Source organism: Xiphias gladius, unplaced genomic scaffold, assembly GCF_016859285.1.
Source record: "Xiphias gladius isolate SHS-SW01 ecotype Sanya breed wild unplaced genomic scaffold, ASM1685928v1 HiC_scaffold_1474, whole genome shotgun sequence".
Taxonomy (NCBI): domain Eukaryota; kingdom Metazoa; phylum Chordata; class Actinopteri; order Istiophoriformes; family Xiphiidae; genus Xiphias; species Xiphias gladius.
The window spans coordinates 512,440-536,803 of NW_024401804.1; the positions used below are offsets into that span (position 1 = coordinate 512,440).

At 46.4% G+C, this 24,364-nt stretch overlaps 1 protein-coding gene across 1 annotated transcript in view; it reads right to left on the minus strand.

The window, feature by feature from the left end:
- tmeff1a (transmembrane protein with EGF-like and two follistatin-like domains 1a) overlaps positions 1–24,364 on the minus strand; it is a 96,862-nt gene that overhangs the window by 39,707 nt on the left and 32,791 nt on the right. Inside the window, exons 2-3 of the mRNA XM_040123068.1 lie at positions 11,766–11,875; positions 3,385–3,514 (exon numbers count right to left, since the gene is read on the minus strand). Of these exons, the coding sequence (XP_039979002.1) occupies positions 3,385–3,514; positions 11,766–11,875 (240 nt within the window). The remainder of the gene's footprint in view (positions 1–3,384; positions 3,515–11,765; positions 11,876–24,364) is intronic.

Genomic DNA, 24,364 nt, shown 5'->3' on the forward strand with positions numbered 1-24,364 from the left:
TGCTTGGCATCTTAAGTTTAATAATTAAATCTGACACCAAAATCAAGTTTTCAGTGTAACATTTAACTCACAATCAGTGTGTTTACTTTTAATCAACTAATCAGGTTACCTTTTGCCTTCTACAGTAATCTGATTTCTTAGATATTGCGCAGGTGTTGCTTCAATTTGGCTACATAGCCACCCAGACCAAAAACAGGCCTGCACAAAACAACGTACAGGGCAAGGAAGTCCACTTTGAGTGACAGATCTATGAGTTTGAAGGCTTACCAGATGTCGAGCACACTGCACGATTTTACAACTCTGGAAGGTTTTCTCAAATATTTTATTTGATCATTGCGATGATCACAAGGTAAACAGCAGAAATACGCAAGTTCACGTTACGCAGTAATCCACCAGGAGTGTGCCTGCACACATTTGACTGGCTAACACAGAGTCTTGACGGATGATGTTGTGCTGTGGCAAAAATTGGGCCTGGTTCAACATTTCCTGTGTTTCTTCATGCGGAGCTAGAGTTGGTGTGAACGTGGCTTCAGTCTCCCCTAAGTGGTCGTGAAAATATCGTGTGGACCTGATATACCAGTTCACTGCTGGTAATAATTCCCATAACTCAGGTGACCGGGTGGCAGTGTAATCGCTGGTCCTGCCTGTGGTTCGGGCAAACAGAAGCGCTTCGGTTGAGGTTCGGCAAAGAAAAGGGTTTTTGGTTAAATGTAAATAAACAGGTTGTGTCTGAGGTCACGGTGAACTGTTTCTGTATTTAACCAGACCAGGATCTTTCCCGAACCTGAACCAGGTTCTGTGAGAGTATAAACAGAACCATAAAAAATTGTAATAATGCTTGAGTCGCTACGAGCGGATGTTGTGCTGCAGGATCAGATATTTTGGTGGAAAACATGAACATTTTACTGATGAAATGAAAAACGTAATCCTACCATCATTATGTTTCATTCAAAGCGTATTTGCTGTTGCAAATTAGTCGTATATAAATGTAATTTCTGGGAAACAGGGCTGCCATTGTTTTTACAGTGGAAACAATGGAGGCATCAGTGACATCTGCTCACTGCCTGACAGCCCCTTAAAATAAGTGGCCAGAAATCTGATTACTGACCAGCTGCATGTACAGTTAACAAGGATATGCAGTAACCAGGTTACTGCTGTGAAATCAGTAATCTGATTTCTTGTGAAAGCACGCTGACTTCTTTCCTTTGCTTTGCCCTGGTCGCCTGTTTGTCTTTGACCACACTGGGTCGGACTCTCCTGCCGTGTTTGTCAGTAAGATTTTAACCTCCCATCTCTCATATATTTAACTCGTCAGCCTGCTAACACTGCAGAGAAAACACAGGAGAGACCCGTCAACAGCTGAAGCTTCAGGGCTGCTGTTGTCTCTCCTCTGCAGTGAGTAAGGCGCCTTGAGTCTGAACACAGTCTCTACCTGGGACTTTTAATGACCAACAAAGGTCTCCCAAACAGATTAACCTGAGTCCTCTGACACCCTGTATTATTAAATCACAGATTTGCGTTTATGAGTCATTAAAGAGTCTCTCCTGGACTAGAGTGAAATTAAACCAGTCCTCATTGCACTATGGTCCCTTCTGAAACCCCTGAAGGACTTTGGAGGGTCCCCCGACTCCGGTTTGGGAGCCACTCAGCTTTGGGAGGATTCTAACGGTTCTCATCCGCGGCTCCTAATTAAAATCGATCTGTGGTTGATTAACGGGCTTGTTCCCTGAAATCAATCCGACTGATGACGCTCCAGAGTTCAAAGGAAAAATCGAGGACGAGCGCTCTGCGTTCGCCGTTCAATTAAAAACATAATGACAGTGAACTTTGAGAGTGTGATTAAAAATATTATTGAGCAATAAGTATAATGTTGCCTTAGAGACAGTGAGTTGGGTGTGCGGGCACGTGTTTTGTTTACACCTGTAAAGTCCTGCTGGATTGTTGGCTCTGTAACCATGGATACTGGACAATAATCAGTGGATTACTGTTGATACTGAAGAAAATGTCCAAATTTAATGGTTGTGAGGATCTGAAGTTGGAATTTAACGTTCAAAGCCTGGGATACGGAAGCCTTTAAAGGATCAGTTCAACCAAATTTCAAAAATGACCTACGTTCTCTCTTGGCTCTAGATGTATCTCTCCATGCAGATAGGTTTGGCTTTTATTTGTCCAGGTTTTCCGATATCTGTCTCCGAGATTTCTGTCTGCACCCCAATACGACAGAGGTGAATGGAGATTAGTTTGACACCATAAGTACACTGCAGGGATTAAGCCTGATTTCAACCCTGAACTGGTCGCCCCTGACTAATTTTAGAAGTGCGTTGAGGGGGTGGGGGTGAACGTGACATTATCCTTGTGGCGTACAAGTAAAAACATGACATTTTCTATCTCAACAAAGTGGATTTAGAGTTAAGTCAAGTTATCCTTCCAAAAGTTCAATGACAAAATATCTGTCTCACTGTGGATCTTTCTGGAAAGACGCCGCTGTTCATTTTTTCCAGTCAGTTTTCAATGTTCTGTCCTGCACTAAGACCCCCTCTGCAGCGCCTCCTGGTGTGTGGACACCGGCACCTGCAATTGGTTTACATGGGAAACAAGTTGCTCATTCACCAAAACCAAAGAGTGTATCATGCAGATCCGGGTCTCAAAATCATTAGCAACTTACAAGCTGCAAATATGTGAAATTAGAAGTTTCTTATTCTCACTCTTGTTTTGTAATCAACCTGAAGTCTGGCAAACTTGTGGACAGCAAGTCCTTTATAATTCATGTTTTAGTAGGTTCACTGTAAAACAAAACAAAAAAATATATTTTTTTTCAAGGCAAAATTGTGTACTCAATTTCTTATATTTGCATGGAGATAATTCAATTAAGTAATTTCTTCTCATACATTTAATGGCACGAGCGTCCTCTTCATTTTAAGCCATTAACCGTGGTTACTGAGCGTTAAATAGCAGTAGGTAAAATCCGGAGGAAGTAGGCCCAAAACAGTGACCGCAGAGAGGGCGTAACGAACTTCCATTCACCTCCGGCGTACTGCGGTGGCAGCAGACATTCAGAGTTTCAGAGAAATACCGAAAAACTATCTCCATTGGAGGCGTTTTTGTTTCTGTAACCTGGCTGAACTGATAGTTTCTCTCTGTCTCAACAGTTTCCTTTCATAATTAACCCCTTGTTACTTGATGAAAGAGAAACCGGCCCCTGAAAATGGAGACACGCCACGTCTGAATTATTTCCTCAGACGACACTCTAAGAACCTTTTAAATGACTGAAACCTTTCAGCACCGACTGATGTCCTCACACACTCGTCCGCTGGTCGGAACCATGAAATGGAGAGCTGTGATTCATTTTTCTCTTGAACCCGGTGTATTTCCCGGCGGACTCACCAGCGGAGCAGGGACCGTCGGACACCCGGGAGATGAGTCTCTGCTGTTTGCAGGACGCCTGTCGCCTGTAGCACTCGTTCTGGTAGGTGTCTCCGTTTGAGCCGCACACAGGGATGTAGTTTTTGTGGCACTGGAAATCAAACACAATCAAATGTTAATTAGGTTTCAATGTGACCGCTGCTCACAGGACGCTGGACAAACTCCAAACTCGACGGTGATGACTCACAACGGGCCGAGAGCGCTGGAGAGCAGCGGTGAAGGTTCCTGCTGGTTTTACTCTACAATTCCTTTCACCGAAACTTCAGAAAGTGCCCGCGGGCCGTAACTGATGTGTAAAAGCCACGGTCCCCGCGGGGATTCGGCCTGAGTACTGGACCCTCAACCCTTTCGGTCCTGACCAAAATGTGTTCATATAATCGAGTACTTTAAATGTTAAGTGACCAAGGCTGAGACTAAATGCTTGTACAGATTTCCAGGCCCGCTCAGATCTGTGATAACTTCCCATGAAGTTTCTGGGGACAGACAAAAAAACCTGTAAAATGGTACAAATGATAGGGAAGAACAGACAAAGTTCTGGAACAGTCATTTTAGATACGGTTTAGTTCTTTGAGTTGAGAAGCAGTTGTTAATTTCCAGGGGAAGTTACCTGACAAAACTGCTCCATTGAAAACCAAGAAAATCTCCAATCATTCACTGAAACCTTATTTCATTTATATGTTAAATGGTACATTTACTATATCTACATCTTTGCATGTTCATCCGAACTCCTGTACTGACTAAAAGTAGCCTACAAGTACCAAACGTCAGGCAGTTAGTGAGCATCGACGAGGACAGAAATCTTGGGCGTAAGTTATTTGCAGGTAATTAATTACATTTTTTTTTTTATTTCTTATCGCAGGCAGTGTATGAGATGTTTCCTAAAATATGTCGGTAGACCCGCCGAGGCGCAGTCTATCCATAAATGGGTGGGTGGTAGCCCTAATAGATGATTATGTGTGAATAATAATGAATCTGAACTCGTTTAGAACAGAGACACTACGGAGATGAACACTGAGACTAAATGACAAATCGACAGTCTTGCAGGTTATCATCTCAAGTGTTGCACTTTTCACATGTAAGACAAAAACAGATGTCTTAAAAGTGCAAATAGAAAAGTCTACTTCAAAGGAAAGTTTCTCTTCATACGGGCAAAGACACTTCAAGTAAATCCACAAATCAGCAACTTTACTTTGTTGGTTATGTATTTAGGATTGTTGAATAAAAAGATATCTGTCTTCACCACTCGCAGCATAAAATAAAAACAAGAACAGGATCAGTCAGGTAATGCGGCATCAAGAAAAGCAGCAAACAACATAACTTTTAGAGTTTCTAAACAGAAAAAGCTGAGATGTTAAGGGACCAAAGCGGCCGGACCGACACGTCTGCATATCAACAGAGGGGTCAGAGGTCAAGGACACAACAAACAGGACTTTTACCTGAAGCCAAAAAGCCACAGATGTTTTCAGACGGAAAGTGGAGAAAAAGGTAAGAGAGCGGGAAGCTGATATTATGAAAGTCTAGATTCCTGCCGGTAAACGGTTTTGTGGTCCAGTGTATGAGGTTGAGATGAAACGAAGGTGTCAGTTACGTATCACGTGTGGTGTCTTTGAGCCACTGAGCACTGAATATGAGGTGACTCATTCAGCAGTAAGAGGAGGATCAGGGGCCTCATTCATTCTGCACCAAGGTCTGGACAAACTAACCTGACTCTGCATCTGCCAAGGACACATATCGGCGTTCAGCAATCCATATTCTATTAACTCACAGCCATCAATCATTTAGCAGGAATCCCCTGCAGAAATGACCCCGGCGACCTCCGCTGCAGCCGGCACACGGTGTGGGTTTAGACACCGTTTGTCTGAAATCAGCTCCAGTGACGTCTGCAGCTGCTGCTTTATGGAAATTCATTAATGACAAAATGACTGAGCGGCGATCAATCGGGAAAAGTCCAGCACACGGGGACACGATTCAGATCCGCGAGCTCAGAGCGAGTTTCGGGGATCGCGCCGAGACAGAATCAGGGTGCAGTGGAGCAGCGGGACGTCCTTTCGCTTGTTGTCTTCAAAGGCTGCTCGCGCTCAGTTTTGGCAGTTCGTCTCCTTCGCTTCCAAACTCCAGCTGAGAGGAGAGAGTTTTTCTTAGATACGAAGAGATGAAGCGTCATCCTGTCAGGCCGCTTCTCCGCTTGCTTCATCAACATTTTTCATCAGCAAAAATAGATCCTTCTAACAGAGAGATGTGCTTGTTTTCTGTTGAAGCAAAAAAAAACGGCTGGTGAGCGTCCTCTCGCGACGTGAGAATAACACGTTCGTGGTTCCCTGCTTCCTCCGGGGTTCCTGCGGGGTTCATTTCCTCCCACAGACTGTGTAGAGTGGGTGATTGCTGGAGCATTTTAACTCTGCCACGGCCAAGAAACGCTTCAGCAGCTGTGGTGCAGTTTGGGTTTGGTAGAGCACGTTGGGCGCTGATGGCTGGTTTTTGATCTGGTCCCCGGTCGGCAAAATACCCAGATTCCTTAACCTCTGAGGCTGACGAATCTCTTATCAAACCTTTGATCTCTCCCGGTCGACCTGTAGAAAAACCCGCAGGTAGCGTCAGCAACCACCCATTCGTAGCCGTTTCTTTCTCTGTTTAAAATGAGCGACGTCAGCGACACTAGATGATATAATGGTGATGTGGATTCATTCAGTAGCTGCCACTAAAAAACCTGTAGGGTTTCTGTCTCCTGGCCCAACAACAGCTGATCACGGATCTGAATTCAGCCTGCATCTTGGATTTATTTAGAACTTTAGTTACCTCTCGTGATGAAAGTTAAACTTAATGAGATTCAGTGAGAGATTCAAAAGGATTCAAAAGGATCAAGTGTACTTGACACTGGATTCAGATTCAGTAAGATGCTACCAAACCCCAACCCCACATAAACATACTGCCGTGACATAAGGCCATAATGCCGTTAAACCATGCGGAAGACTCCCCAGGTTTCTGTGTAGAGGAACATTGAGCTTCTTGATAAAAAGGAAAGATAATAATAAGAAAACTGAAATATATTTAGAGCCTGGGAGTCTGCAGGGCCCAGGGATTACATGCAGCATCTCTAAAGTCCTGAACTCAAAGTGGGGTTGTTGGTTTGATCTGCTGTCAACTAGACTCAGCTGACTACAGGTGCTGACTAACATGCAGCTCAGACAGACTTGGAGTTGGAGACGAGAGAACCAGCTTATTTCCCAAAAAAGTAAGAAAATCCAAGCTTCCCCTGAAACTTGTTGTTTATCCTGAATCCGTTTTTGCTCTTTACAGACATAATGTGACTTACTGACACTGATTCACAAAGAGCTCACAGAGCATTTTCTTATCTGGAAGCAAAGCAGATTAGGAGACCTTCAGATCACTGCTACACACACACACACACACACACACACACACACACACACCTGCTGCCCTTCTGTCGTAATTACAGTCACATTAGAGAGAAAATATGGCAGCTTTCTAAACTGTCTGAGACGAAGAACAAAGAGCCTCGTCAGACGCTGCAGAGCGTGGTGTTTTCTTCTTCAGTCTGAGGTGAAGGTTTTCAGCGAGTGGGACGAGGATCAGCTGCTGTCTCACAAAACGGCAACGCGCAGAAAGGCAGAGGGCGGCGTTGTTTCATAGACAGGCGTCGGTTTGGTCTGCAGGGGTCTCTGCCGGGAACGTCACGAAAGCAGGTCGGTGCTTGAATCGAGACGAGATTTAAAAAGGTCATCTCAGAAATCAGGATCAGGTGGGAGCGTCTTTTTGTTCTTGCTCGAAATCTGAACCAAGTTTTAAGTGATTACTGGTTAGTTTCAAACCAGCTTTTCGCTAAATCAAGAGACACCTGTCAAATGTTAGGAATGCGTTGGCAGGTAAAGCCCCGAGCTCACAGGGGGTTTCACATGAGCTCCTTTCACCGATTGTGAAGAGTCTTCCTCAGCCTGAGAAAACAGCTGTAACACGTATGAGGAAAATAACTCATCAGGGAAACGTAGGATCCGGTGTTTTTGGACTTTAACCCACATTATGGACTGAAGGTCAGAATATTTCACTGCTGCTGCTTCAGTTGTTTTTTAAATGTCTCACTTGCAGGTGCAAAATTAAATCACTGGAGTCCATTTCCTTTAAGTGAAAATGAGGGCGGTAAATACTGTGTTTCCCAGTCAATACGCTGTTACAATTTCGTGTTGCTTCTTCCTTCTAAATGATTGTGTCTCTGCTTTGGTGCTGTGACCTGCTGCTGCGCCGTGCGAGTTCAGTCTCAACTCCCTTTCTTTTACTTGTCGGTCGAGCAGTGTGAACATTAATCCTGCCTTTTCTCCGTTTTGCTTTTGCAAAACTTTTTAAAATGAGCATGAGCTGTGATGACACACCACCCGTTCCTCAGTTAGGTTTTGGCAACTAACACAATTGGTTTAAATGTTCTCCGAAAAGAAAACTTGCTTGGCCGTAAGTTGTGAATTTAAACCTGAACATTAGAGCAGAAAGTAAATGTCTCCACCCATTCAACCGTCGACCTGTGAACCCGAGAAATACGGTCAGATTAACCTTCTGTCCAACAAAATTGCTCCACATTCAGTATCCCCCCCCCGCCAAAAAAGAAGATGCAGAGAGCAGAGCTCATTATCATCACTTTAAGACAGAAGTTTGAGCTTCTTTGTTCGTTGGTGTTGACTGAAAGTCGTCTCCTGTTTAGAGGAGTGAATGGAAAAGTTTTAATGATCAGGATGTAGACGGATCCCTGCTGGTTTGAGCCGAACAGGAGGTTCATTCAGAAGGAAATCTCTCAGATTAGTCCTTTAAATGAATGACTGCAGAGCAGGAGCGATGAGTTTCACTTGGATGGGGGTGTTTGATATTCTGAATGTGCTGCCCTGCCTGCAGGTGGGCGGGTGGAGCAGATGGAGCAGGAGCAGACTTCTGTCAGACACTGAAATAACTTTGATGAGACTCTGTCATCTAAAACCCACACATGTAAAGGTGTGTGTGTGTGTGTGTGTGTGTGTGCGCGTTTGTGTTATGTACAAACTGTGTGATGTCCAACATACTGTGCATATACACACACCTGCAGAGAAGCTGTGGACTTTTAATATATTTCAAGCTAATTTTAGCACCGTGGAAGATAAATCCGATGAAAAAATCTGACTCAGTGTGTACAGGCAGTACAGTACGGTATGGGTCAGTACGGTTCGGTTCGGTACGGTTCGGTGCGGTGCTGTAAGGTTCGGTTCGGTACAGTACGGTATGGGTCAGTGCGGTTCGGTTCGGTACGGTTCGGTGCGGTGCTGTAAGGTTCGGTTCGGTACAGTACGGTATGGGTCAGTACGGTTCGGTTCGGTACGGTTCGGTGCGGTGCTGTAAGGTTCGGTTCGGTACAGTACGGTATGGGTCAGTACGGTTCGGTTCGGTAGGGTTCGGTGAGGTGCTGTAAGGTTCAGTTCGGTACAGTACGGTATGGGTCAGTACGGTACGGTTCGGTACAATTTGGTACGGTTCAATTCGGTACGGTACGGCATGGTTCGGTTCGGTTCGATACAGTCCGGTGCGGTTCAGTGCGGTTCGGTTAAGTTCGGTTCGGTACGGTTCGGTGCCTCAGCTCTCAGCTATCTTTTACTTTAATGTAGCTGGAAGTGCAATGGGAAGAAGACTGAAATAATTATATTCTGCATCACAGCAGAGCCGACGTGATCTTTAACATTACGCTTCGGTACCGTTCGGTATCGATCAGTGTCGATCGATGTGTCGATCAGTGTCTGCTCAGTCTGGCTGGAATCTGCCTGCTTGCGTGTGATGCGACCTCAGTCTCTGGGGTCTAAGTCCTGAACCCGAACGCTCGCCGTCCGCCCCTACCTCCTCCCTTTGACTCCAGAGCGGTAAGTTAATATACAGCTTCAAAAAACGTTCCTTACTTTTGTTCGGTCCTCTAGCATCAACCAGGACCGGGTATCGACTGGAAATCAAAATACAGATGTGAATTACCCTGAAACCTAAAGAGGTTGAGTCGTTTCATCCACCCAGAGTCTTATCTGCAGGTGGAGCTGCGGTGCAGCCGCAAGAAGGGCAAGACCCAAGGCCCAAAAAAAAAAAAAGTGAGGAGGACATGTCCCATTCCCTCGAAATTAAGTTCATAATAATTACTGTGCATAAAAGTCAAGTTTTATTATTGACTGAATCAGTTAGAACTTTGCTTTTGTGATACTGGGAACATTTACTGGGAACTGAAACTGAGTTGAGTTGCTGTTGCTCGAATGAGGCTGAAGTCTGCCTCTGACTCGGCAGTCGAGGGGAAAGTTAATGGAAACTTAAGTTACATTACTATGAAAGGAAAAAATTGCAGCAACAATAGACGGCAGGCGGCAGGACTTCGGGACCTCGTGTGTAATCCCGTTGTAATCTGAGCTATAATACAGGCCTTTGGTAGTTGTTGCTGCATGCAGCTGAAGACTCTGCTCTTCCTCAGCGCCGCCGTCTCTCCCAGACAGCCGTGAAACTCCTCTGATCATGTTGAGCAGCTCTGGGCCCGGGACGGTCTGCGCTGTTTGTGCGGACGTGGGCAATAAAGGCAGGCTCGGCTTTCAGATCGCCGAGTGTGACGGCCAGTTTGAAACAGTCTCCGTGTGTCTTGTTATTGCAGTAAAAGAGCAGCTCTGTCTTACATTTGCTTTCCAGACACTTTTACTCTGTCTCGTGTTGTTCAGCCAAAACTGCAACAGACACAACAGGCTGACTGGAGAGGAAATTATATTTTGTTTCATGCCAGAGGAACAAACAGCAGGAAGCTCATGTTTCCTGATGTGTGTGAAGGAACTTAATGGTGTTTTTTTTTCTTGCTTTAACCCATCAACTAAGCTGCAGCTGTGTGAGGCGGTGAGAGGTGGTCACTACATGCACGAACGATCGTTTAACACTCAATCTTCGGTCTGAACTAACAAAACCACTGGATCGGGAGCTCCTCGCTGGTGACTGGACGCCCCGTTCAGCCCGGCGTAGCGCACGCTACATACACTACTTCCTTGTTAAAAGCTGAGCATTATAATGCTGAAGATTTGACACGAGTCTGGAATTTTGTGGAGCTGATCAGGAGCAGGTTGTCAGAGCAACAAGTCCTTAAACCCAAACCTGCAAGAGCGCAGTCAGCCGGATCAGGACCGAGACGTTTTAGGCCGAATCCCAAACACGAACTCGTGGCTCATTCTCTCAGATTTATAATCACAGAGTTTTGATCTGATCTATTATTTTAGATGAGAACGGGCAGGTTATTGAGAAGTCACTTAGATCTGTCTGGCGTAAATTATCGCAGTTCAGGTGATCAATGATCAGTCACCCATACTTAGTGTACACATGACAATATACAAAAAAAGTAAAGTTTGTAGAGCCAAGCCAAATGCGGTTTGAGATGCTGTGAGCAAAAAGCCGGAAACTGAATTAAAAGATTCCGACTGAACATGCGGCTTTTAATGAGACGGAACTGACTCTGCTGAAAACTGTTTACGCATTTAAAGCTTTTCTTTTGGAGATTTTACAAAGGCTTCATTTTCGTACCTGCTTTTTCTGATTGTCACATTAAAAGTCTCTCACACACCACTACCAGTATCACTCGTGGTCTGACCACATTCACTGGTAGTGTCTAACTCACAGTAATAAAAACACCGCGGGGCTCAATGTAAAACAAGGAACAGCAGCAATAATGCAGCAAGGCAAAAGGACACTTATGTCCCTTAGTCCTACCTCATGTACCTGAAATTAATCAGCCAATCGAACGAATGCTGACCAGGTTTCAACACCTTACTCATTTTGCCTTAATTCCAAAATAAGAGCACATGGCTATTCGGGATTACTTCATCCAGGATCAACAAATCGATCTTCAAACTGTGCGAATAAACAGGATTATTTTAGCCTGACAGCGGCGTGTTGGCCTGGATTAGTTAATGGGAACCGACAGGCGCCTCATTGATGGGACAGTTTTGGTGACTGTAGTCCTGCATCATCGGAGCCACACGGACCCACAGCTGAGTTCAGCCTGCAACCAGACCTCATCCACAACAGACATGAAACAAAATTTACAATTTCCTCTCAACTCTTTGATCAAAACTACAGGGAGCAGCTGTTTTTACTGAACCTTTTGTTTTTTTAAAGAGATGAAACTATATGTGAGGTGATTTTAAAGATTTCCGTCTTCGGGAGGAACCAATGGGCTCGGAGCTGAGAGCCACCGACAGAGCAGGGAAGGTGACGGGAGAGACGGACTGACTCACTGTGGGTTTGGCCCTGATGACAATGGGAAACATACGGGATATCACATGCGAGGAAGAAAAAATAATCCGATCTACCTGGAACTGGCAGACGCATTTGAGCTGAGCTCCGTCGTCTCTGCAGACGCCTCCGAATCGACAGGTGGAGTCATCACAGACCCGCAGGTCACTCTTCTTCTCTGACAGATCTACAACAGAGAGACAAACAAAGGCAGAGGGTTAAGTAAAACGAGGGACAGACAGACGGCGAGCGGGGAGATCAATAAGGTGGACCGTACCTACAACACCCACGCAAAGACTTCCCCAGTAAATACCCCGCTCTGATCACACGCTCGCTCCGGCTAAAAAGGCCCGACAGTTTTATGAGTTTATGAAGAATAAAAGCAGACAGAGAGCGGAGCTGCAGGGAAAAATGTGGACACATTTCCCAGCAAAGCACAACAGAGGAGACGACTGTTTATCAGACAGAGCAATAAGGCTTCATGTCCCAGCAGACACCTGAACTACAGGTGAGCGCGTCTGCTGTGTTTCCACCGGGGAAATAACAGGTAGACTCACGGAACAGAGGAGAACACGACTCTGTGATCTGACAGTCCTTAGAGGGAAGACTGCTGGGTTGCAGGCATCGTTAACGAGCCAAGCAGAAGTCAGTTTTCAAGACTCGGCTCTTATTTTTGTGGGTATGGATTCTGTCCTCTATCCCTCAGACACTTTGTGTGGTTTCTTTTTGTGACAGACACCAATGAGATTGTGTCGGTACATCGGACTCGCCGCTTTCAGAGTCAAGAAAAGCTCCTAAAAAAGCAGGGGGCGTGTCGGTCTTAACTTTACCACTTTAAGTTTTTCATCTGATTCTGATTTCATCTTATTCGTGAAGTACTTTAGCAGCAGAAAGTCGATCCTAAGCCCGGGAGAACTGAGACTTGCTCACAGTCAGTCACCGGCTGCAGGTGATGTGTCTCATCCTTCCAGTGTTTCGTAAAAATAGAATAATGATGAACTTTTAATCCGGATTTCGATGGCGGCCATTTCATTTTCATTTCGAGGATTCAGTCGGCGCACTGACAAATCCGGACAAGCCAGTAGCACCAGAGATGACAGTTTCCATGACTTTAATGCAAAAACACAGAGTGCACATTACATAATCACCAACTGCCATAAATACTGTAGTATGTTACTGTCCTGTACCAGAGCCGACAGGAAAAGTGGCTGTAAAATGTCAAAACGATTCTGCTGTGCAGGTTGTTGCAGGTCAACTTGGGGAAATAACAACTATTAAATCAACATATTTCTACATCAACATGACAAACGTTGAGTTAACTGCTCCCGGCCGCCCGGTTGAAATGACATCATTTCATGGGACGAATAATGTCCGTCGCTTCCCGACTGGTCGGGGAAAAATAACAATTCCTACCAAACATAAAAGAGCTAAAATTAACATAATAACGAGGGGAAGGATGAAACCGTCTGGAGCCTTCACAATGGATCAGACAGTGTACTCATCAGATCTGGTCGAAGGAAATTACATTTATGTTACCAACGATGGGACGAGTCTGGAAAAGATAATAAAAATGACACTTTGAAAAAAACAACTCCAGAGCTGTCTGGTTCCCGGCTGAGTTGTATTTAACACGTGCAGAAATAGAAAACCAGACCTAAGAGGGACAGAGTCCTGACACCACTTTGGGGCTGACCGCTGTGCTTCTGCTTTCACCGAGTCAATAAATCTCATTTCTTTCTAAGAAATGAAGCACGTTCCTGGAGTTAACTTTGCACGATTCATTTTTCAGATTTTACCAGCACGGCGACAGGAATGCTTTGGTCTTTGTAACTTGGCTTCTCCCTGATCCACGATATCCACCAACATCATTTTTCACTCACCTTCTGACTTTACTGGGCTCTGGGAACCGAGGTTCATTAAAAGCTGCCAAAAACAGACTAGACTGTAGTTTTTATTTATTTTTATCATCCTTTGGGACTTCTAGCACGGAGGGAACCACACAACACACTGAGCAAGTTGATCTCCGGTGAGGTTTTGATATTTCGGGAACAGAATCTGGAAGTTCCAGTTTCTCTTCAGGTCTTTATTGGAGCTATTTGTTGATCAACAACCGCCGGGCGCAGTGACTGCACAAAGCGTCTCCGAGTCCTGAACTCAAAGTGGGGCTGCTGGTTTGGGTTCTATCCTAGTCTGCTTCCAGTCTGAGTCCTGGCTAAAACACATCCCGGACCCGTCTCCGTACTGGACGCAGACAAAACTGAGATCAGTCTTCACAACTGTCTCTGGAGGAGAGAGAACCAGAAATGTAAGAAAATCTAGGTCTCCCCCGAAACTTCGATTGTGTGTGTATGTGCACACGCCTGCACAGACGCACACAGACGCACACTGCTGGCAGCTTTCGAAGGGAGTCGTGTTTTGTCTGATAATAACAGGCCTCCGTGACTCAGAAATGCGCAGGCGACTTAAATTATCCACATTTTCTTTGAAATAAAAGCCACAGATTCCTGCCTGTTTGTGTGTGTTGGTGGAAGTGTCGCAGCCCACAGCTCGGTGGGCTTTGAAGAGCCGTGTAATGGACTGTAATTACTGCCTGCGGACCTCCCGTACTACTAAAAATGGCCACCGCCGGCCGCTGCACCAAACCCTGAGGCTGGGGGGCTGAAGGGGGGACGGAGAGCACTGAACCTCCGGCTCGGAGACCGTGAAACCAGGACAGAGAGCTGCTCGGGAGCAGTTAGAGGGAAACTTAACCTCCAGGTTCAGAAACAAGAAAAATAAAACACAAATGAACAAGCGTAGGAAAAAGTTCCTTAATTCTGGGAGATGAGTGGTGACCCCACAATGGAAAACACGCCAACACTGAAAAATCCACTTCCCTTTCAGAGTTTGCTCCAAGTTGGAAGAAACACAAAATTGGTTTTCCACCCGAGGCCGAGTTTCCCTCTCGATACTGCTCTGTTAGAAATGTGGATTTTATTCTTAAAAAAGTGTTTAACCCTTTGAACCCTGGACTGCGCTGGGGCTTGACAGCGTTTAGATGAATCTAACATTCATGCTTTTTGAATCTTTGCCTTTAGTCTCTAATCATTTCAGGTAACCGAAGTTGACGGACTGGAGACCTGTAATCACGTTGTTTTTGTCTGAGAGCTTTTCAGTGGCAGCCTAACGTTTCTCCCTGAAAATGAGCTGAGCAGCACAAGACGTGCAACGCGTTGAAATAACAGCCTGCTGACTTTTACACCTCCTTTTTCACCAGCTACTAGAACCTGAATCAGAATCGTTGGGTTGATCAGCTGAACTCACTGATGCGATATTAATGAAAGTTTAACCGGGAGATTTTTTTATTTTTTTTGAAACCGCTGTGACCACTGGTTTGGTCACGTCGAACCGCAAAAACACACGTGTGTGGCAAAGTGGCTCTGCCTCGCTTTCAAAAATGATCAAGTACAGACCGTGGCTTACAGAGACCACATGACCCAGACCACTGCTGAGAGTTTCACTTATTACAGAATTAACGTGAATAAACTACAGTTTCCGGCCAGTGATGTTGGTGTGTGAGAGTGAGAATCCAGCCACCTGAATGTTTTGTACATTTCCTTTTGCAGGTATAGAACAAGGACTTGGTTGACATTTGGCTGACGCTTTATTTTACTGGTCCAGTATTTTCCAGCTAATTTCCTGGAAAACTTTCCTTGTAATTGGCCTAAAAATTAGCCGGCTTGTATTTAGCTGTTAATTACAAGGGTATTTCCAAGAAAGGCCCCCAGGACATTCGCCGGACAATACAGGCTCCTTGGAATAAAGCCTTACCGGCATCTGGTAAGAGACTCTACTGAGCCCCTCTAGGGTCAGCTGAGGAAAAAAAAAAAAAAAGCCGTGTGTAAATCCGTGCACACGCTTTATAAAGCGTCAGACTTACAGATTCACACATGGCTCTTTTTTTCCTCAGCTGACCCTAAAGGGGCTCCGTAGAACCTCTTACCAGATGTTGCTAACACTGACCCCAAGGGGCTCGGTAAGATTCATTAGCACCAGCGCTTTGCAAATGTGGGTATCTTGCAAACCAGGACCCAGACTTAATATGGAACTGGCTACCGGAACCCAAACCCAGCTTTCACCACAGTCACTACTCTTAGCCAGTCATACCATACATATATAGTGTTGTGGGTCATAGCGGGAAAGAACAAAAAGACGGAGTTTGACGCTTGATCTTTCACCATGGAAACAGGAGTTGACAAGACAATCTCAGATCAAAGTCCGCTGAAGACGCCTCTAGACTGTGCCATGAGTGTGTGGTGAATCGCGGCGCTATGGTGTAAATAGAAGAAAGGCATCCGAGAGCAGAGACGCGACATCAGCTCCCTTCGTCCACCTGTGTCGCTCCTATGTTTTCTGAAAATGCAGCTCCACAAGGTTTTCTTCTTTATGGAGATTGCTCCGTTGTCACGTTTAAACTTTCCATTACTCTAAGCCCTTTGTCCGTCCGTCTGGGTTGAGAGTCCCAGACAGTTCGTCCTTGACCTGTCCTGGGTCACGTAAAGCAGCGGCGGGCATGGTCGAGCCTAAATGCCGACCCCTGATGTAAAAAGCACCACTCAGATGCCAGCTGGTGGCATTTCTGAGTAACTCAACCCATTCTGAAAATCACAATATACCTCATCTAAGATGTAAATGTAGAAAACACCCAGATGTCCAGAGAAGAGCTGTATGTAGCGTAGACGTCTCAAAAGTGGACTTTTCAACCAAATTCAGCCCAATTTCAACCTCTGCCGGACGTCTCTCGACCCGGGAATCACCGAGTCCGCGAACGTCCATGAAGCCTGCTCGTCCGTCCTGGGGACGTCGATAGACGGAGCCGTCCCGCTGCAGGCCGTTCATGGCTAATTAAGTCCAACCAGCAGCCACATCCATCTGCAGCTCAGACCACGGAAGCCGACAAACGCTGCTGAGTGTGCGTGTGCACGCGCGTGCGTGCGTGTGTGTGTGTGTCAGGGAGGCGAGTGTGTTTTGTTTGCTGTTTGAAAGCCCAATTTTTAATACCCAGACAATTTGGGATTATGCTGAACAACAACAACCAGGCTCCAGCTGGCGACAAACGGAAATGCAAATGAGAGCGTCTCTGCTGTGTTCAGAGCAAAGGAAAGGAGCTGCAGAGTGTGTTTCCAGTCTGGAATGTGTGCAGCCGATGCCTGCTGCTGCTGCTGCTGCTGCTGATATAGTTTTCGTATGTCTGCGTGTGTGTGTGTTTGTAGTCGACCCCGGCCTTGTTGTGTTCAGGTTCCTGGCCCTCATACATTTTACAACAGAAACAGGGATTTGAAATGCACATAATTCCCTCCTTTGGATCGGAGCAGAACGAAAGAGGCCGACGGAGCGTGGCAGCAGCCGCCGCTCGGAGCCACATCCACCTCCCAAATCCCCTGAGCCCGTCCTGGTCGTCATGGCCACCCAGCTGGCCGCCCTGGTTCATTATCTGACCCCCGTCCCCGTGCCTCCCTCCTTCCACTGCAGTTCCTACTCCAGGAGAGACGGACGTCAATACCTCACCTTCTGTCTGCTGCTCTGAGGCCGTCAAGACGCTCCACGTCCCTTAACCCTTTCGCCGCCGCAGCGCAGAAACAGGCCGGCTGCTCAGGTTTCACCTGTTGTTTATCTGCAAGTCAGCAGCACTACAAGAGATCCTTCAATACTCTGAATCAGCTCACAGTTGCAGATGCACTGATCAACGGTAACAACACAATACCTGTTGCGGCTCACAGTCAGCCACGCAAGACTCCAGTTTTAGATTCCAGCAAACGTACAGCGTATGCCGGGGCCTCTGATGATGCCACTTTAATCTGTTTAAGATGCACGTCACCGAAAGAGTCTCTGCAGACTTTTCAAGTTAAAATATCAGATACACAACTATGAGATAAACACACACACATGGGCACAGGCAGAAAAGCTAGTTGTCAACTAGTTGTGGACTAGTTATCGAAATAGAAATCAGTTGAATGATTCCCAGGCCAGGGAGGAGAGCACGGGTGAAAAGAGATGGTTTTTCTAAGCCTGGATTTGAAAATCTCTACAGAGCCTCTTGAATTTGCTGCAGGAGTTTATTCCAAAAGGAGCTCGAGACCCCCAAACATCTAGAGACACATTTTGTTAAATCTAGAAACGCTTAAAAAAACAGCATTAATGGAGCATAACGGAGGTGATGGAGCAAATGGAGTAATAAGACTGGAGATGTAGAAGGAGCCGGTCCATTTAAAGCATTGTAGGCAAAAGGAGGACTCTGTATTGGTAGCCAATGCAAAAGACATCAGGACAGGCCTCCCATGATCAAACCTCTTAGAACTTGCGAAGCCTCCGACAACGTTGAACTGGACCTTTTTTCTGCTCTATTTATGGACAAACCCATGAAAACTGATCTACGTCCGGCTGTGTCGACCGGGCAGGTGACAACCGTGGTTCCTCTTGGTTTTTTCCGGCTCTTTGTGAACTTGACGCCCCCACCTGCACTCGTCGTCTTTCTCAGCTGCTCCCATCGCGCTCGACATTAAGAATCTAAAATGACGCCGCAGAAAAGAGAAAGAAACATGCTCACAGGAGGCCACGGCGGGCCTGTGGAATTAGAGGATTCATTATGAGAAGAGGGGGCGAGTGTCCCTCGGGCACACGTCGGCTTCAACGGCTAAATAGGTTTTAATAATCCATCAGAGAGAGCTGAGAACATTTCTTCCCCCTCACGTCATTACTTTTCAACTCGCTGCTGTTTTCCGGCAGCGACGGCGCTTCCTGTCACGCGGCAGGTGCCACGCGTCCTGCAAGAATTGCGGCTCTCGTACCTGGATGAAGCTGTAAGGGCACGTGACTGTAAGAGTCACTTCCGTGTGACAAAAGGCATCAGTTTAACAGACAGAGGAGGCCAGCAGCGTTATGGGGGCCCCAGACGACAGATCGACCGACCACTGGGCCAAAAAATAACAATAGCAATACTTTGTCAAGCTTGGGGACGATTCGTGGTTTGAAGGAGATTTTGTTTTTCAGCAAAATGGAGGAAGACTAAAACATTGGAACATCATATTTTTTAGGACTCGATGTGTAAGACAGCAGTAGTGAATTCACTGCGAGATACAATGAGGAGGACGATCGAGTAATGTCCTCAGCGGAAACATTCATCCGCTCATTCATTCAGTCATTCAGCTCCACTCTGCTCCCGACGACACACCCCTGAAAGAAGCCAAACATTAGCTCGACAGCAACAAAGTTTTGTCGTTTCTCTTCTCCGCTTTGAAAAGAGACAACAACCGCACACACGTCACACATGCACAAACACGGGCTGATATCTCCAGAGTGAGGGTTTCATTTCATAGAGAAGTGAAACCTTCTCAAGGACTGCTGTGCCGTATTGATTTGGTTTTCTCAAAGCAGGGAATTTATCCTCGGCAGAGACGTGAAACAGGGGAGGGAGGCGGCGTGACATTCATGTAAAATACCAAACATCACTGATGCATGATGGAACTTCAAATCCCCATCACGCTCAAAGACACAAATGTTCCAGTTCTCTGTGTCGTTAGGAGACATTATGGACTCGCTGAATAACAAAATATGAGTTTCTGATAGCTTCCTTTGTTATTTTAAAATACTCATGAATCCTGATGTTCACTTACATTTCCCTTAAGCTTCAAAGCTGCTCCTGCAGTACGTTCAGTTTCTCCTTATTCCAGCTATTTATTGAAGCCGTGAGGAACGTTCGAAACCCATGTGGGAAAATTCTTCTTTAAAATAAGACTTTTCAGAGAAAAGATGGTGCGACAGAAGCTGCCGTAGTCATCCCAGCTGCTCCTTAAACCTAATTAAACACAACAAGAGTCATTTCTTTTTGTCTTAATGAAACCGATGTTTCTCAGTGGGAAGGTACCTGCCGAGCTTCCCGCTGCGCTGCCTAATTGCTCCATCTGAATGACAGGGTCCGGCTCAACCTGACAGCACACTGGACCGGTTCACACCTGCTGAACAACAAACACACGCCAACACACACTCCGTAACACTGACAACGCCGCTCAGGTGTCATCCTGGGTGACTTCCCTCAGGGTTTTATCTTCCTAATGTGTTTTGAGGCGTTTGCCCTGTGTGAAAAATGAAGCCTCCACATTCATTTCACAGAGGCCGCAGCGTCGACGCAGCGGGGGTCTCGACATAGAGGGTTGTCTGGAAGAAAGCACTCCATCAGATACATAAACACCTTATTGGGCCGAGCACGAGACGATATTTGCCTGAGGACTTTTATTTGTAGACTCGCCAATGGCGTGTTCACAACATTAGGTATTTGAATGGCGAGAGTACCAGCGTAACGCGAGCTGTGTGCGGCCGCGACGTCTGTTCACAGTGAATCATTCAGAGTTCATCAGCCCCGAAAGTGTTTCGCTAGCCCAGATCAACCCGCGGGAGTTTCTGAAGGCTGCTGTAACGTGTTTTAAATAAATTCATGAGGACTGAAAACGAGCTCACAGCGTCTCACGACGTCTTCATTGCAGAAATGAACCCGGGAGAAAATCTGTCAAAAACAGCCAAGAGTTACAGCCGTCGCTGAGGATGAGCTCAGAAGTGTGGTCTGAAAAACGCTGCCAGGGAAAATGGTCCTGACGCTTCAGCAGTCTGACAGGAGAGAGTGAGAGTCTGTGGCTGAGAGACGAGGTACGCAACAATGTGGGTTCTACATACGACTGGTTTTCATGTTTCCCTTCTACCAGAGACAAGGCTTCAACATCGAGGACTCTGTTCTCTGATCTCAGGGAATCTTTCCCAACAGCGCGAGCGTCAAAGTGTCCTCAAAAAGTCTTTTCCTCAAAAACAGATGTTGGAAAACGGCTGTCGTCTTATAATCTGGGTCGTCCTATATTCGAGCTAATACGGCGGCCGGTTTGGACCTTCATGCACCGGAAACAGATCTTCCACGTGGTAAAAATCTGAGTAACTGTATCAGGACGAAATTAAAATGACCACTGATGGCGCTTTCAGACAGAGAGCAGCAGCAGCAGCCGCCGCCGTTTCCTCTATTGTAGGCTACACTTTGCTCATTTTAGCTCTTTTTGACCTTTCACAGGCTAAATGTGTCTTGGAGATCAGAATCTCTACGGCCTCTTTTAAACAGAGATCCCGCCGGCTCTGTGACTCCCTCCGCTGCTGGTGTAAAGGCGGAACAACAGTGGGGGGGGGGGCACTGTTGGAGATTCAAGTAAGAATGTCTCTATGTATTTATTATATCTTTATCATCTCATCTTGTAATCAAAGCCTTAAAATGCAGAAAATGGTACCGGAATGGGGATTAAAGTCTCCTCTGCATTTTCAGACTTTTGTACTGCAGAACACTGAATTTCCAGTGTTTTTTCGCGGGTAAGCCCAGAGCGTGTGAGAAGGAAGATCCCACAGCAGAGTGAGCCGAGACACGGCGAAGGATGTGAGGTCGCTTCAGTCGCCGCTCGGCTCCTGTTCCTGGATCTGTTTTGGACTTCCTGACCGCAGCAGCTGGATGAGTTCCTGTGTGAAGAGCTTTTCTCTGTTCTCCTCTGCTGTTTGAATAAAACATGAAACCCTGACCGCATCCACCCTTCCTCCTCCTCCTCCTCCTCCTCCTCTAGCTTTACCTTGTTGCTATGGGCAACAAAGCAAACGCTGACGTCCTTTAAAATGAGTATTTAGCATTTTTCTATACAGTTTTGGTTTTAGTTTTTCCTTGGAGGTCAGCTCCTGTCAACGGCCCCCGGCAAGTTTACATGAAACAGACTTTTTATGAAGGAAAAACTACAGTTCAGTGGAAACTCATACTTTATTTTACGAATCCCTGAGGTGAATCTTCTCGGTATGAAGAGGGACCCCCGCTTCGGTCCAGACTGAAGTACCTCAACAGCCACTGGACGAATTGTCAAGACATTCCGCCTGGAAAACCGACAGCCTCACAGAGCTGCAGCTTGGCTGTGGACTCTCAGATGGGACCCGAAGCTTCGAACCTGCAGTGTTACGAAACAGTGTTTTTACAACCGGGTGCTCATTTTTGTTTGATGAAGCACGCGCACCCGTCGGAAACGCTACACAGCCTGCTGCCCATTTCCCGCTGATCGGCAATGGGCCCCACGAAGCAGGAAGAAAAACCACAAGCAAGCAGACACGGATGTAAACAATTCTGGAGTTGAGGTATTTAAACGGACTCACGTAAACAGACACAAATAAGAGCAAACTCCACGGGGCCCCTTTAAGTGTCCTGGAATGACGCAGTGTAGCATGGTAGTGTAGAGTCAACTGAAGCACTCATCAGACGCATCGACGCACAGAAGAGTTACTGAAGGCCTGAAGTAAAGTAGCTGCGACGCCGCTGCCTTCCTGGAGAGTCCATGAGTGTCAACACCACTGCGCATCCTGAAGCTCCGGGGTGCATCGACTGGCACCAGGACGCCGCTGGGTTTTCGCTTTGTTTTTTAAAAGCAGTCGGTGAGGACAACTGGGCTCTCCAGAGGATTTTGCTCCAGTCGATTTAGTGAATATATCATGTATCATCCGGAAATTAAAAAATCTCTGGGCGGGTTTAAAATGAAAAAAAAAAAAAACTCTGGTATATTCATTTATTTGCGACTTTGGTCTGTTTGATATTCATCAGGGAGAAACTGCAGTGTTGTAAATAGACAGAAATACCACACGGTTTGGTTTTGTTTTTTTTACTGAACGTATCAGTATCATCATAAGGCGCTGATCATTCCCTCCCCTATCGGGCCCTGATTAAATAAAGTCTGAGGTGGGTATTAAAAATGATGCAAACGGCGTCTTTAAACTGAAATGAGCGTTTCTCCTCTCACGGCCGTCAGCGCGGGTCAGTAAACATTTTATGTACGAAAGCAGCGGTAGACCAGTTAAAAATATGATGAAACGTGAGGCTGAAGGGAACTGAACCTTCAACCCCGACAGTGACACAGAGCGGATGCGGCAGAAGGATGGCTGTAATCACCGCGCCGCCTTCTGTAGCTTCCACTCATCTGTCCAGTGTTGCGCTCGTTCCTCGAAGGCAGGCGGAGCTGCCCGGGGGCCCGGGGGCCCGGCGGACCCTCGGCTCGTTTGGCTTCATCAGCTGTTGCTGCGGACTAATCTTCACCTGGGAAGCGGAGGGTGCAGCTTTGATGTTTTATTCATGTTGCGCAGATCAGAGCGACACGAAGACAAAGACTCCTTCCAGATTCATTCTGGAGTCTGACGCTGAGGCAGAGCAGGAAGTAATTGACCTCCAGGGAAGTCTCTCCAGCATGAGCCCGGTCACTCGGGCCTGCTGGCAGTTTGGTTTGTTACTAACAAGACAATTAAAACTCGTGTCTACTTCACAGGGGTTTACAGTTTGGATTAAAATATTGTCACAGATTTTCCCAAATTTTTAGCGCAACTTTCTGCAGTGGGGAAAAACCTGAAAAATGAAGGTTCCCCGGAACCCTCTGGGACCTGACAGGGTCTGTAAGTGTAGATTCTTTGGCAGTTTCCTCTCCCCGGATTAATCGTTTATATGCTTCATTTATATATTTATATTTGTACCCTCCAATATCTTAATGTGCTCTTTTGAATTGTTAGCTGGTGCAGTCAGTGGTTTGGCACTGAATCAGACCATGGGTTGGGGGGCCCCCCGGTTCGACCCTGATGCTGTCGGTCTTACCATCAGAGGTTTTTTTGGTTTTTTTTGCAGAGTCACTGTACAAAGAATCAGAGGGTAAGGCAGGCTACAGAGCTTTAGAAAAAGCTGCTCTTGTCTCAGCTTTGGGTCCTACCCGGCCCTTGGTCTGTAATTTCCACGCCTAATGCCGGGACGTTCCTGACGAGCGACCTCAGGCTCAGGTGAATGCTTTGTGACACGTGCCGCATCTTCCTCTTCCCGATGACATTGGTTTTCTTTGAAAGAGAATGAATGTGTGTACGAAACGTCGAAAAGATGAAAAAAAAAAAAAAAAATGTCAATCATAACTTGGCAGAATCCAAGGTGACGTCTTCAAATGTTGTTTTGTTTGACCACAAGGCCAAAATCCAAACATATTTAGTTTGTTGTTGTACACGACAAGGAGAAGCAGGAAACCCTGACATTTGAGAAGCTGGAACCTCAGAATGGGAAGAATTTATCACTTTTTCTTTGTTTGAAAAATGACTCAAACAACTATTTTTCTGTCGTTCATTCAATCCACGAGTTGCTGCAGCTCCAACCGCCAGCGGCCAAACTCCGATCACTACCTTCCTGCCGTTATCCTTGCTTCGTGTCTCCCTGGCACACTGCCTGACAACCCGTAGCTGCCTGAACTGAACCAGACCTCCGCCGGAGAGGTGACCGATCGGAAGCCCAGTTTCGGAAGGTGCTGACGGCGACCTATTTTGTCATGGAGGTATTTTTACATCTTCAAAGGTGTCGTCCCCTGAACCGCTCCTCTGACTTCTCCTGCGCATCGTCGCCGTCTCCGCGCTTCAACCTGCGGCTTCGTCAAACAGCTGCTGAGGTGCGGAAGACTCCTGAGCCCGCTGGGCCGACTCCTTATCCAGCTCAGGGCATACATGCAACAGAACGCGATGACGTGTGTTTTATTCGTCTTACAGCCCGCGTAGCGCATCCACCCGCAGCTGACAGCGCTCGCCTGCGGTCTGTTTGCTGCGGAAACGGACAGAGCTCCCCGTCGCC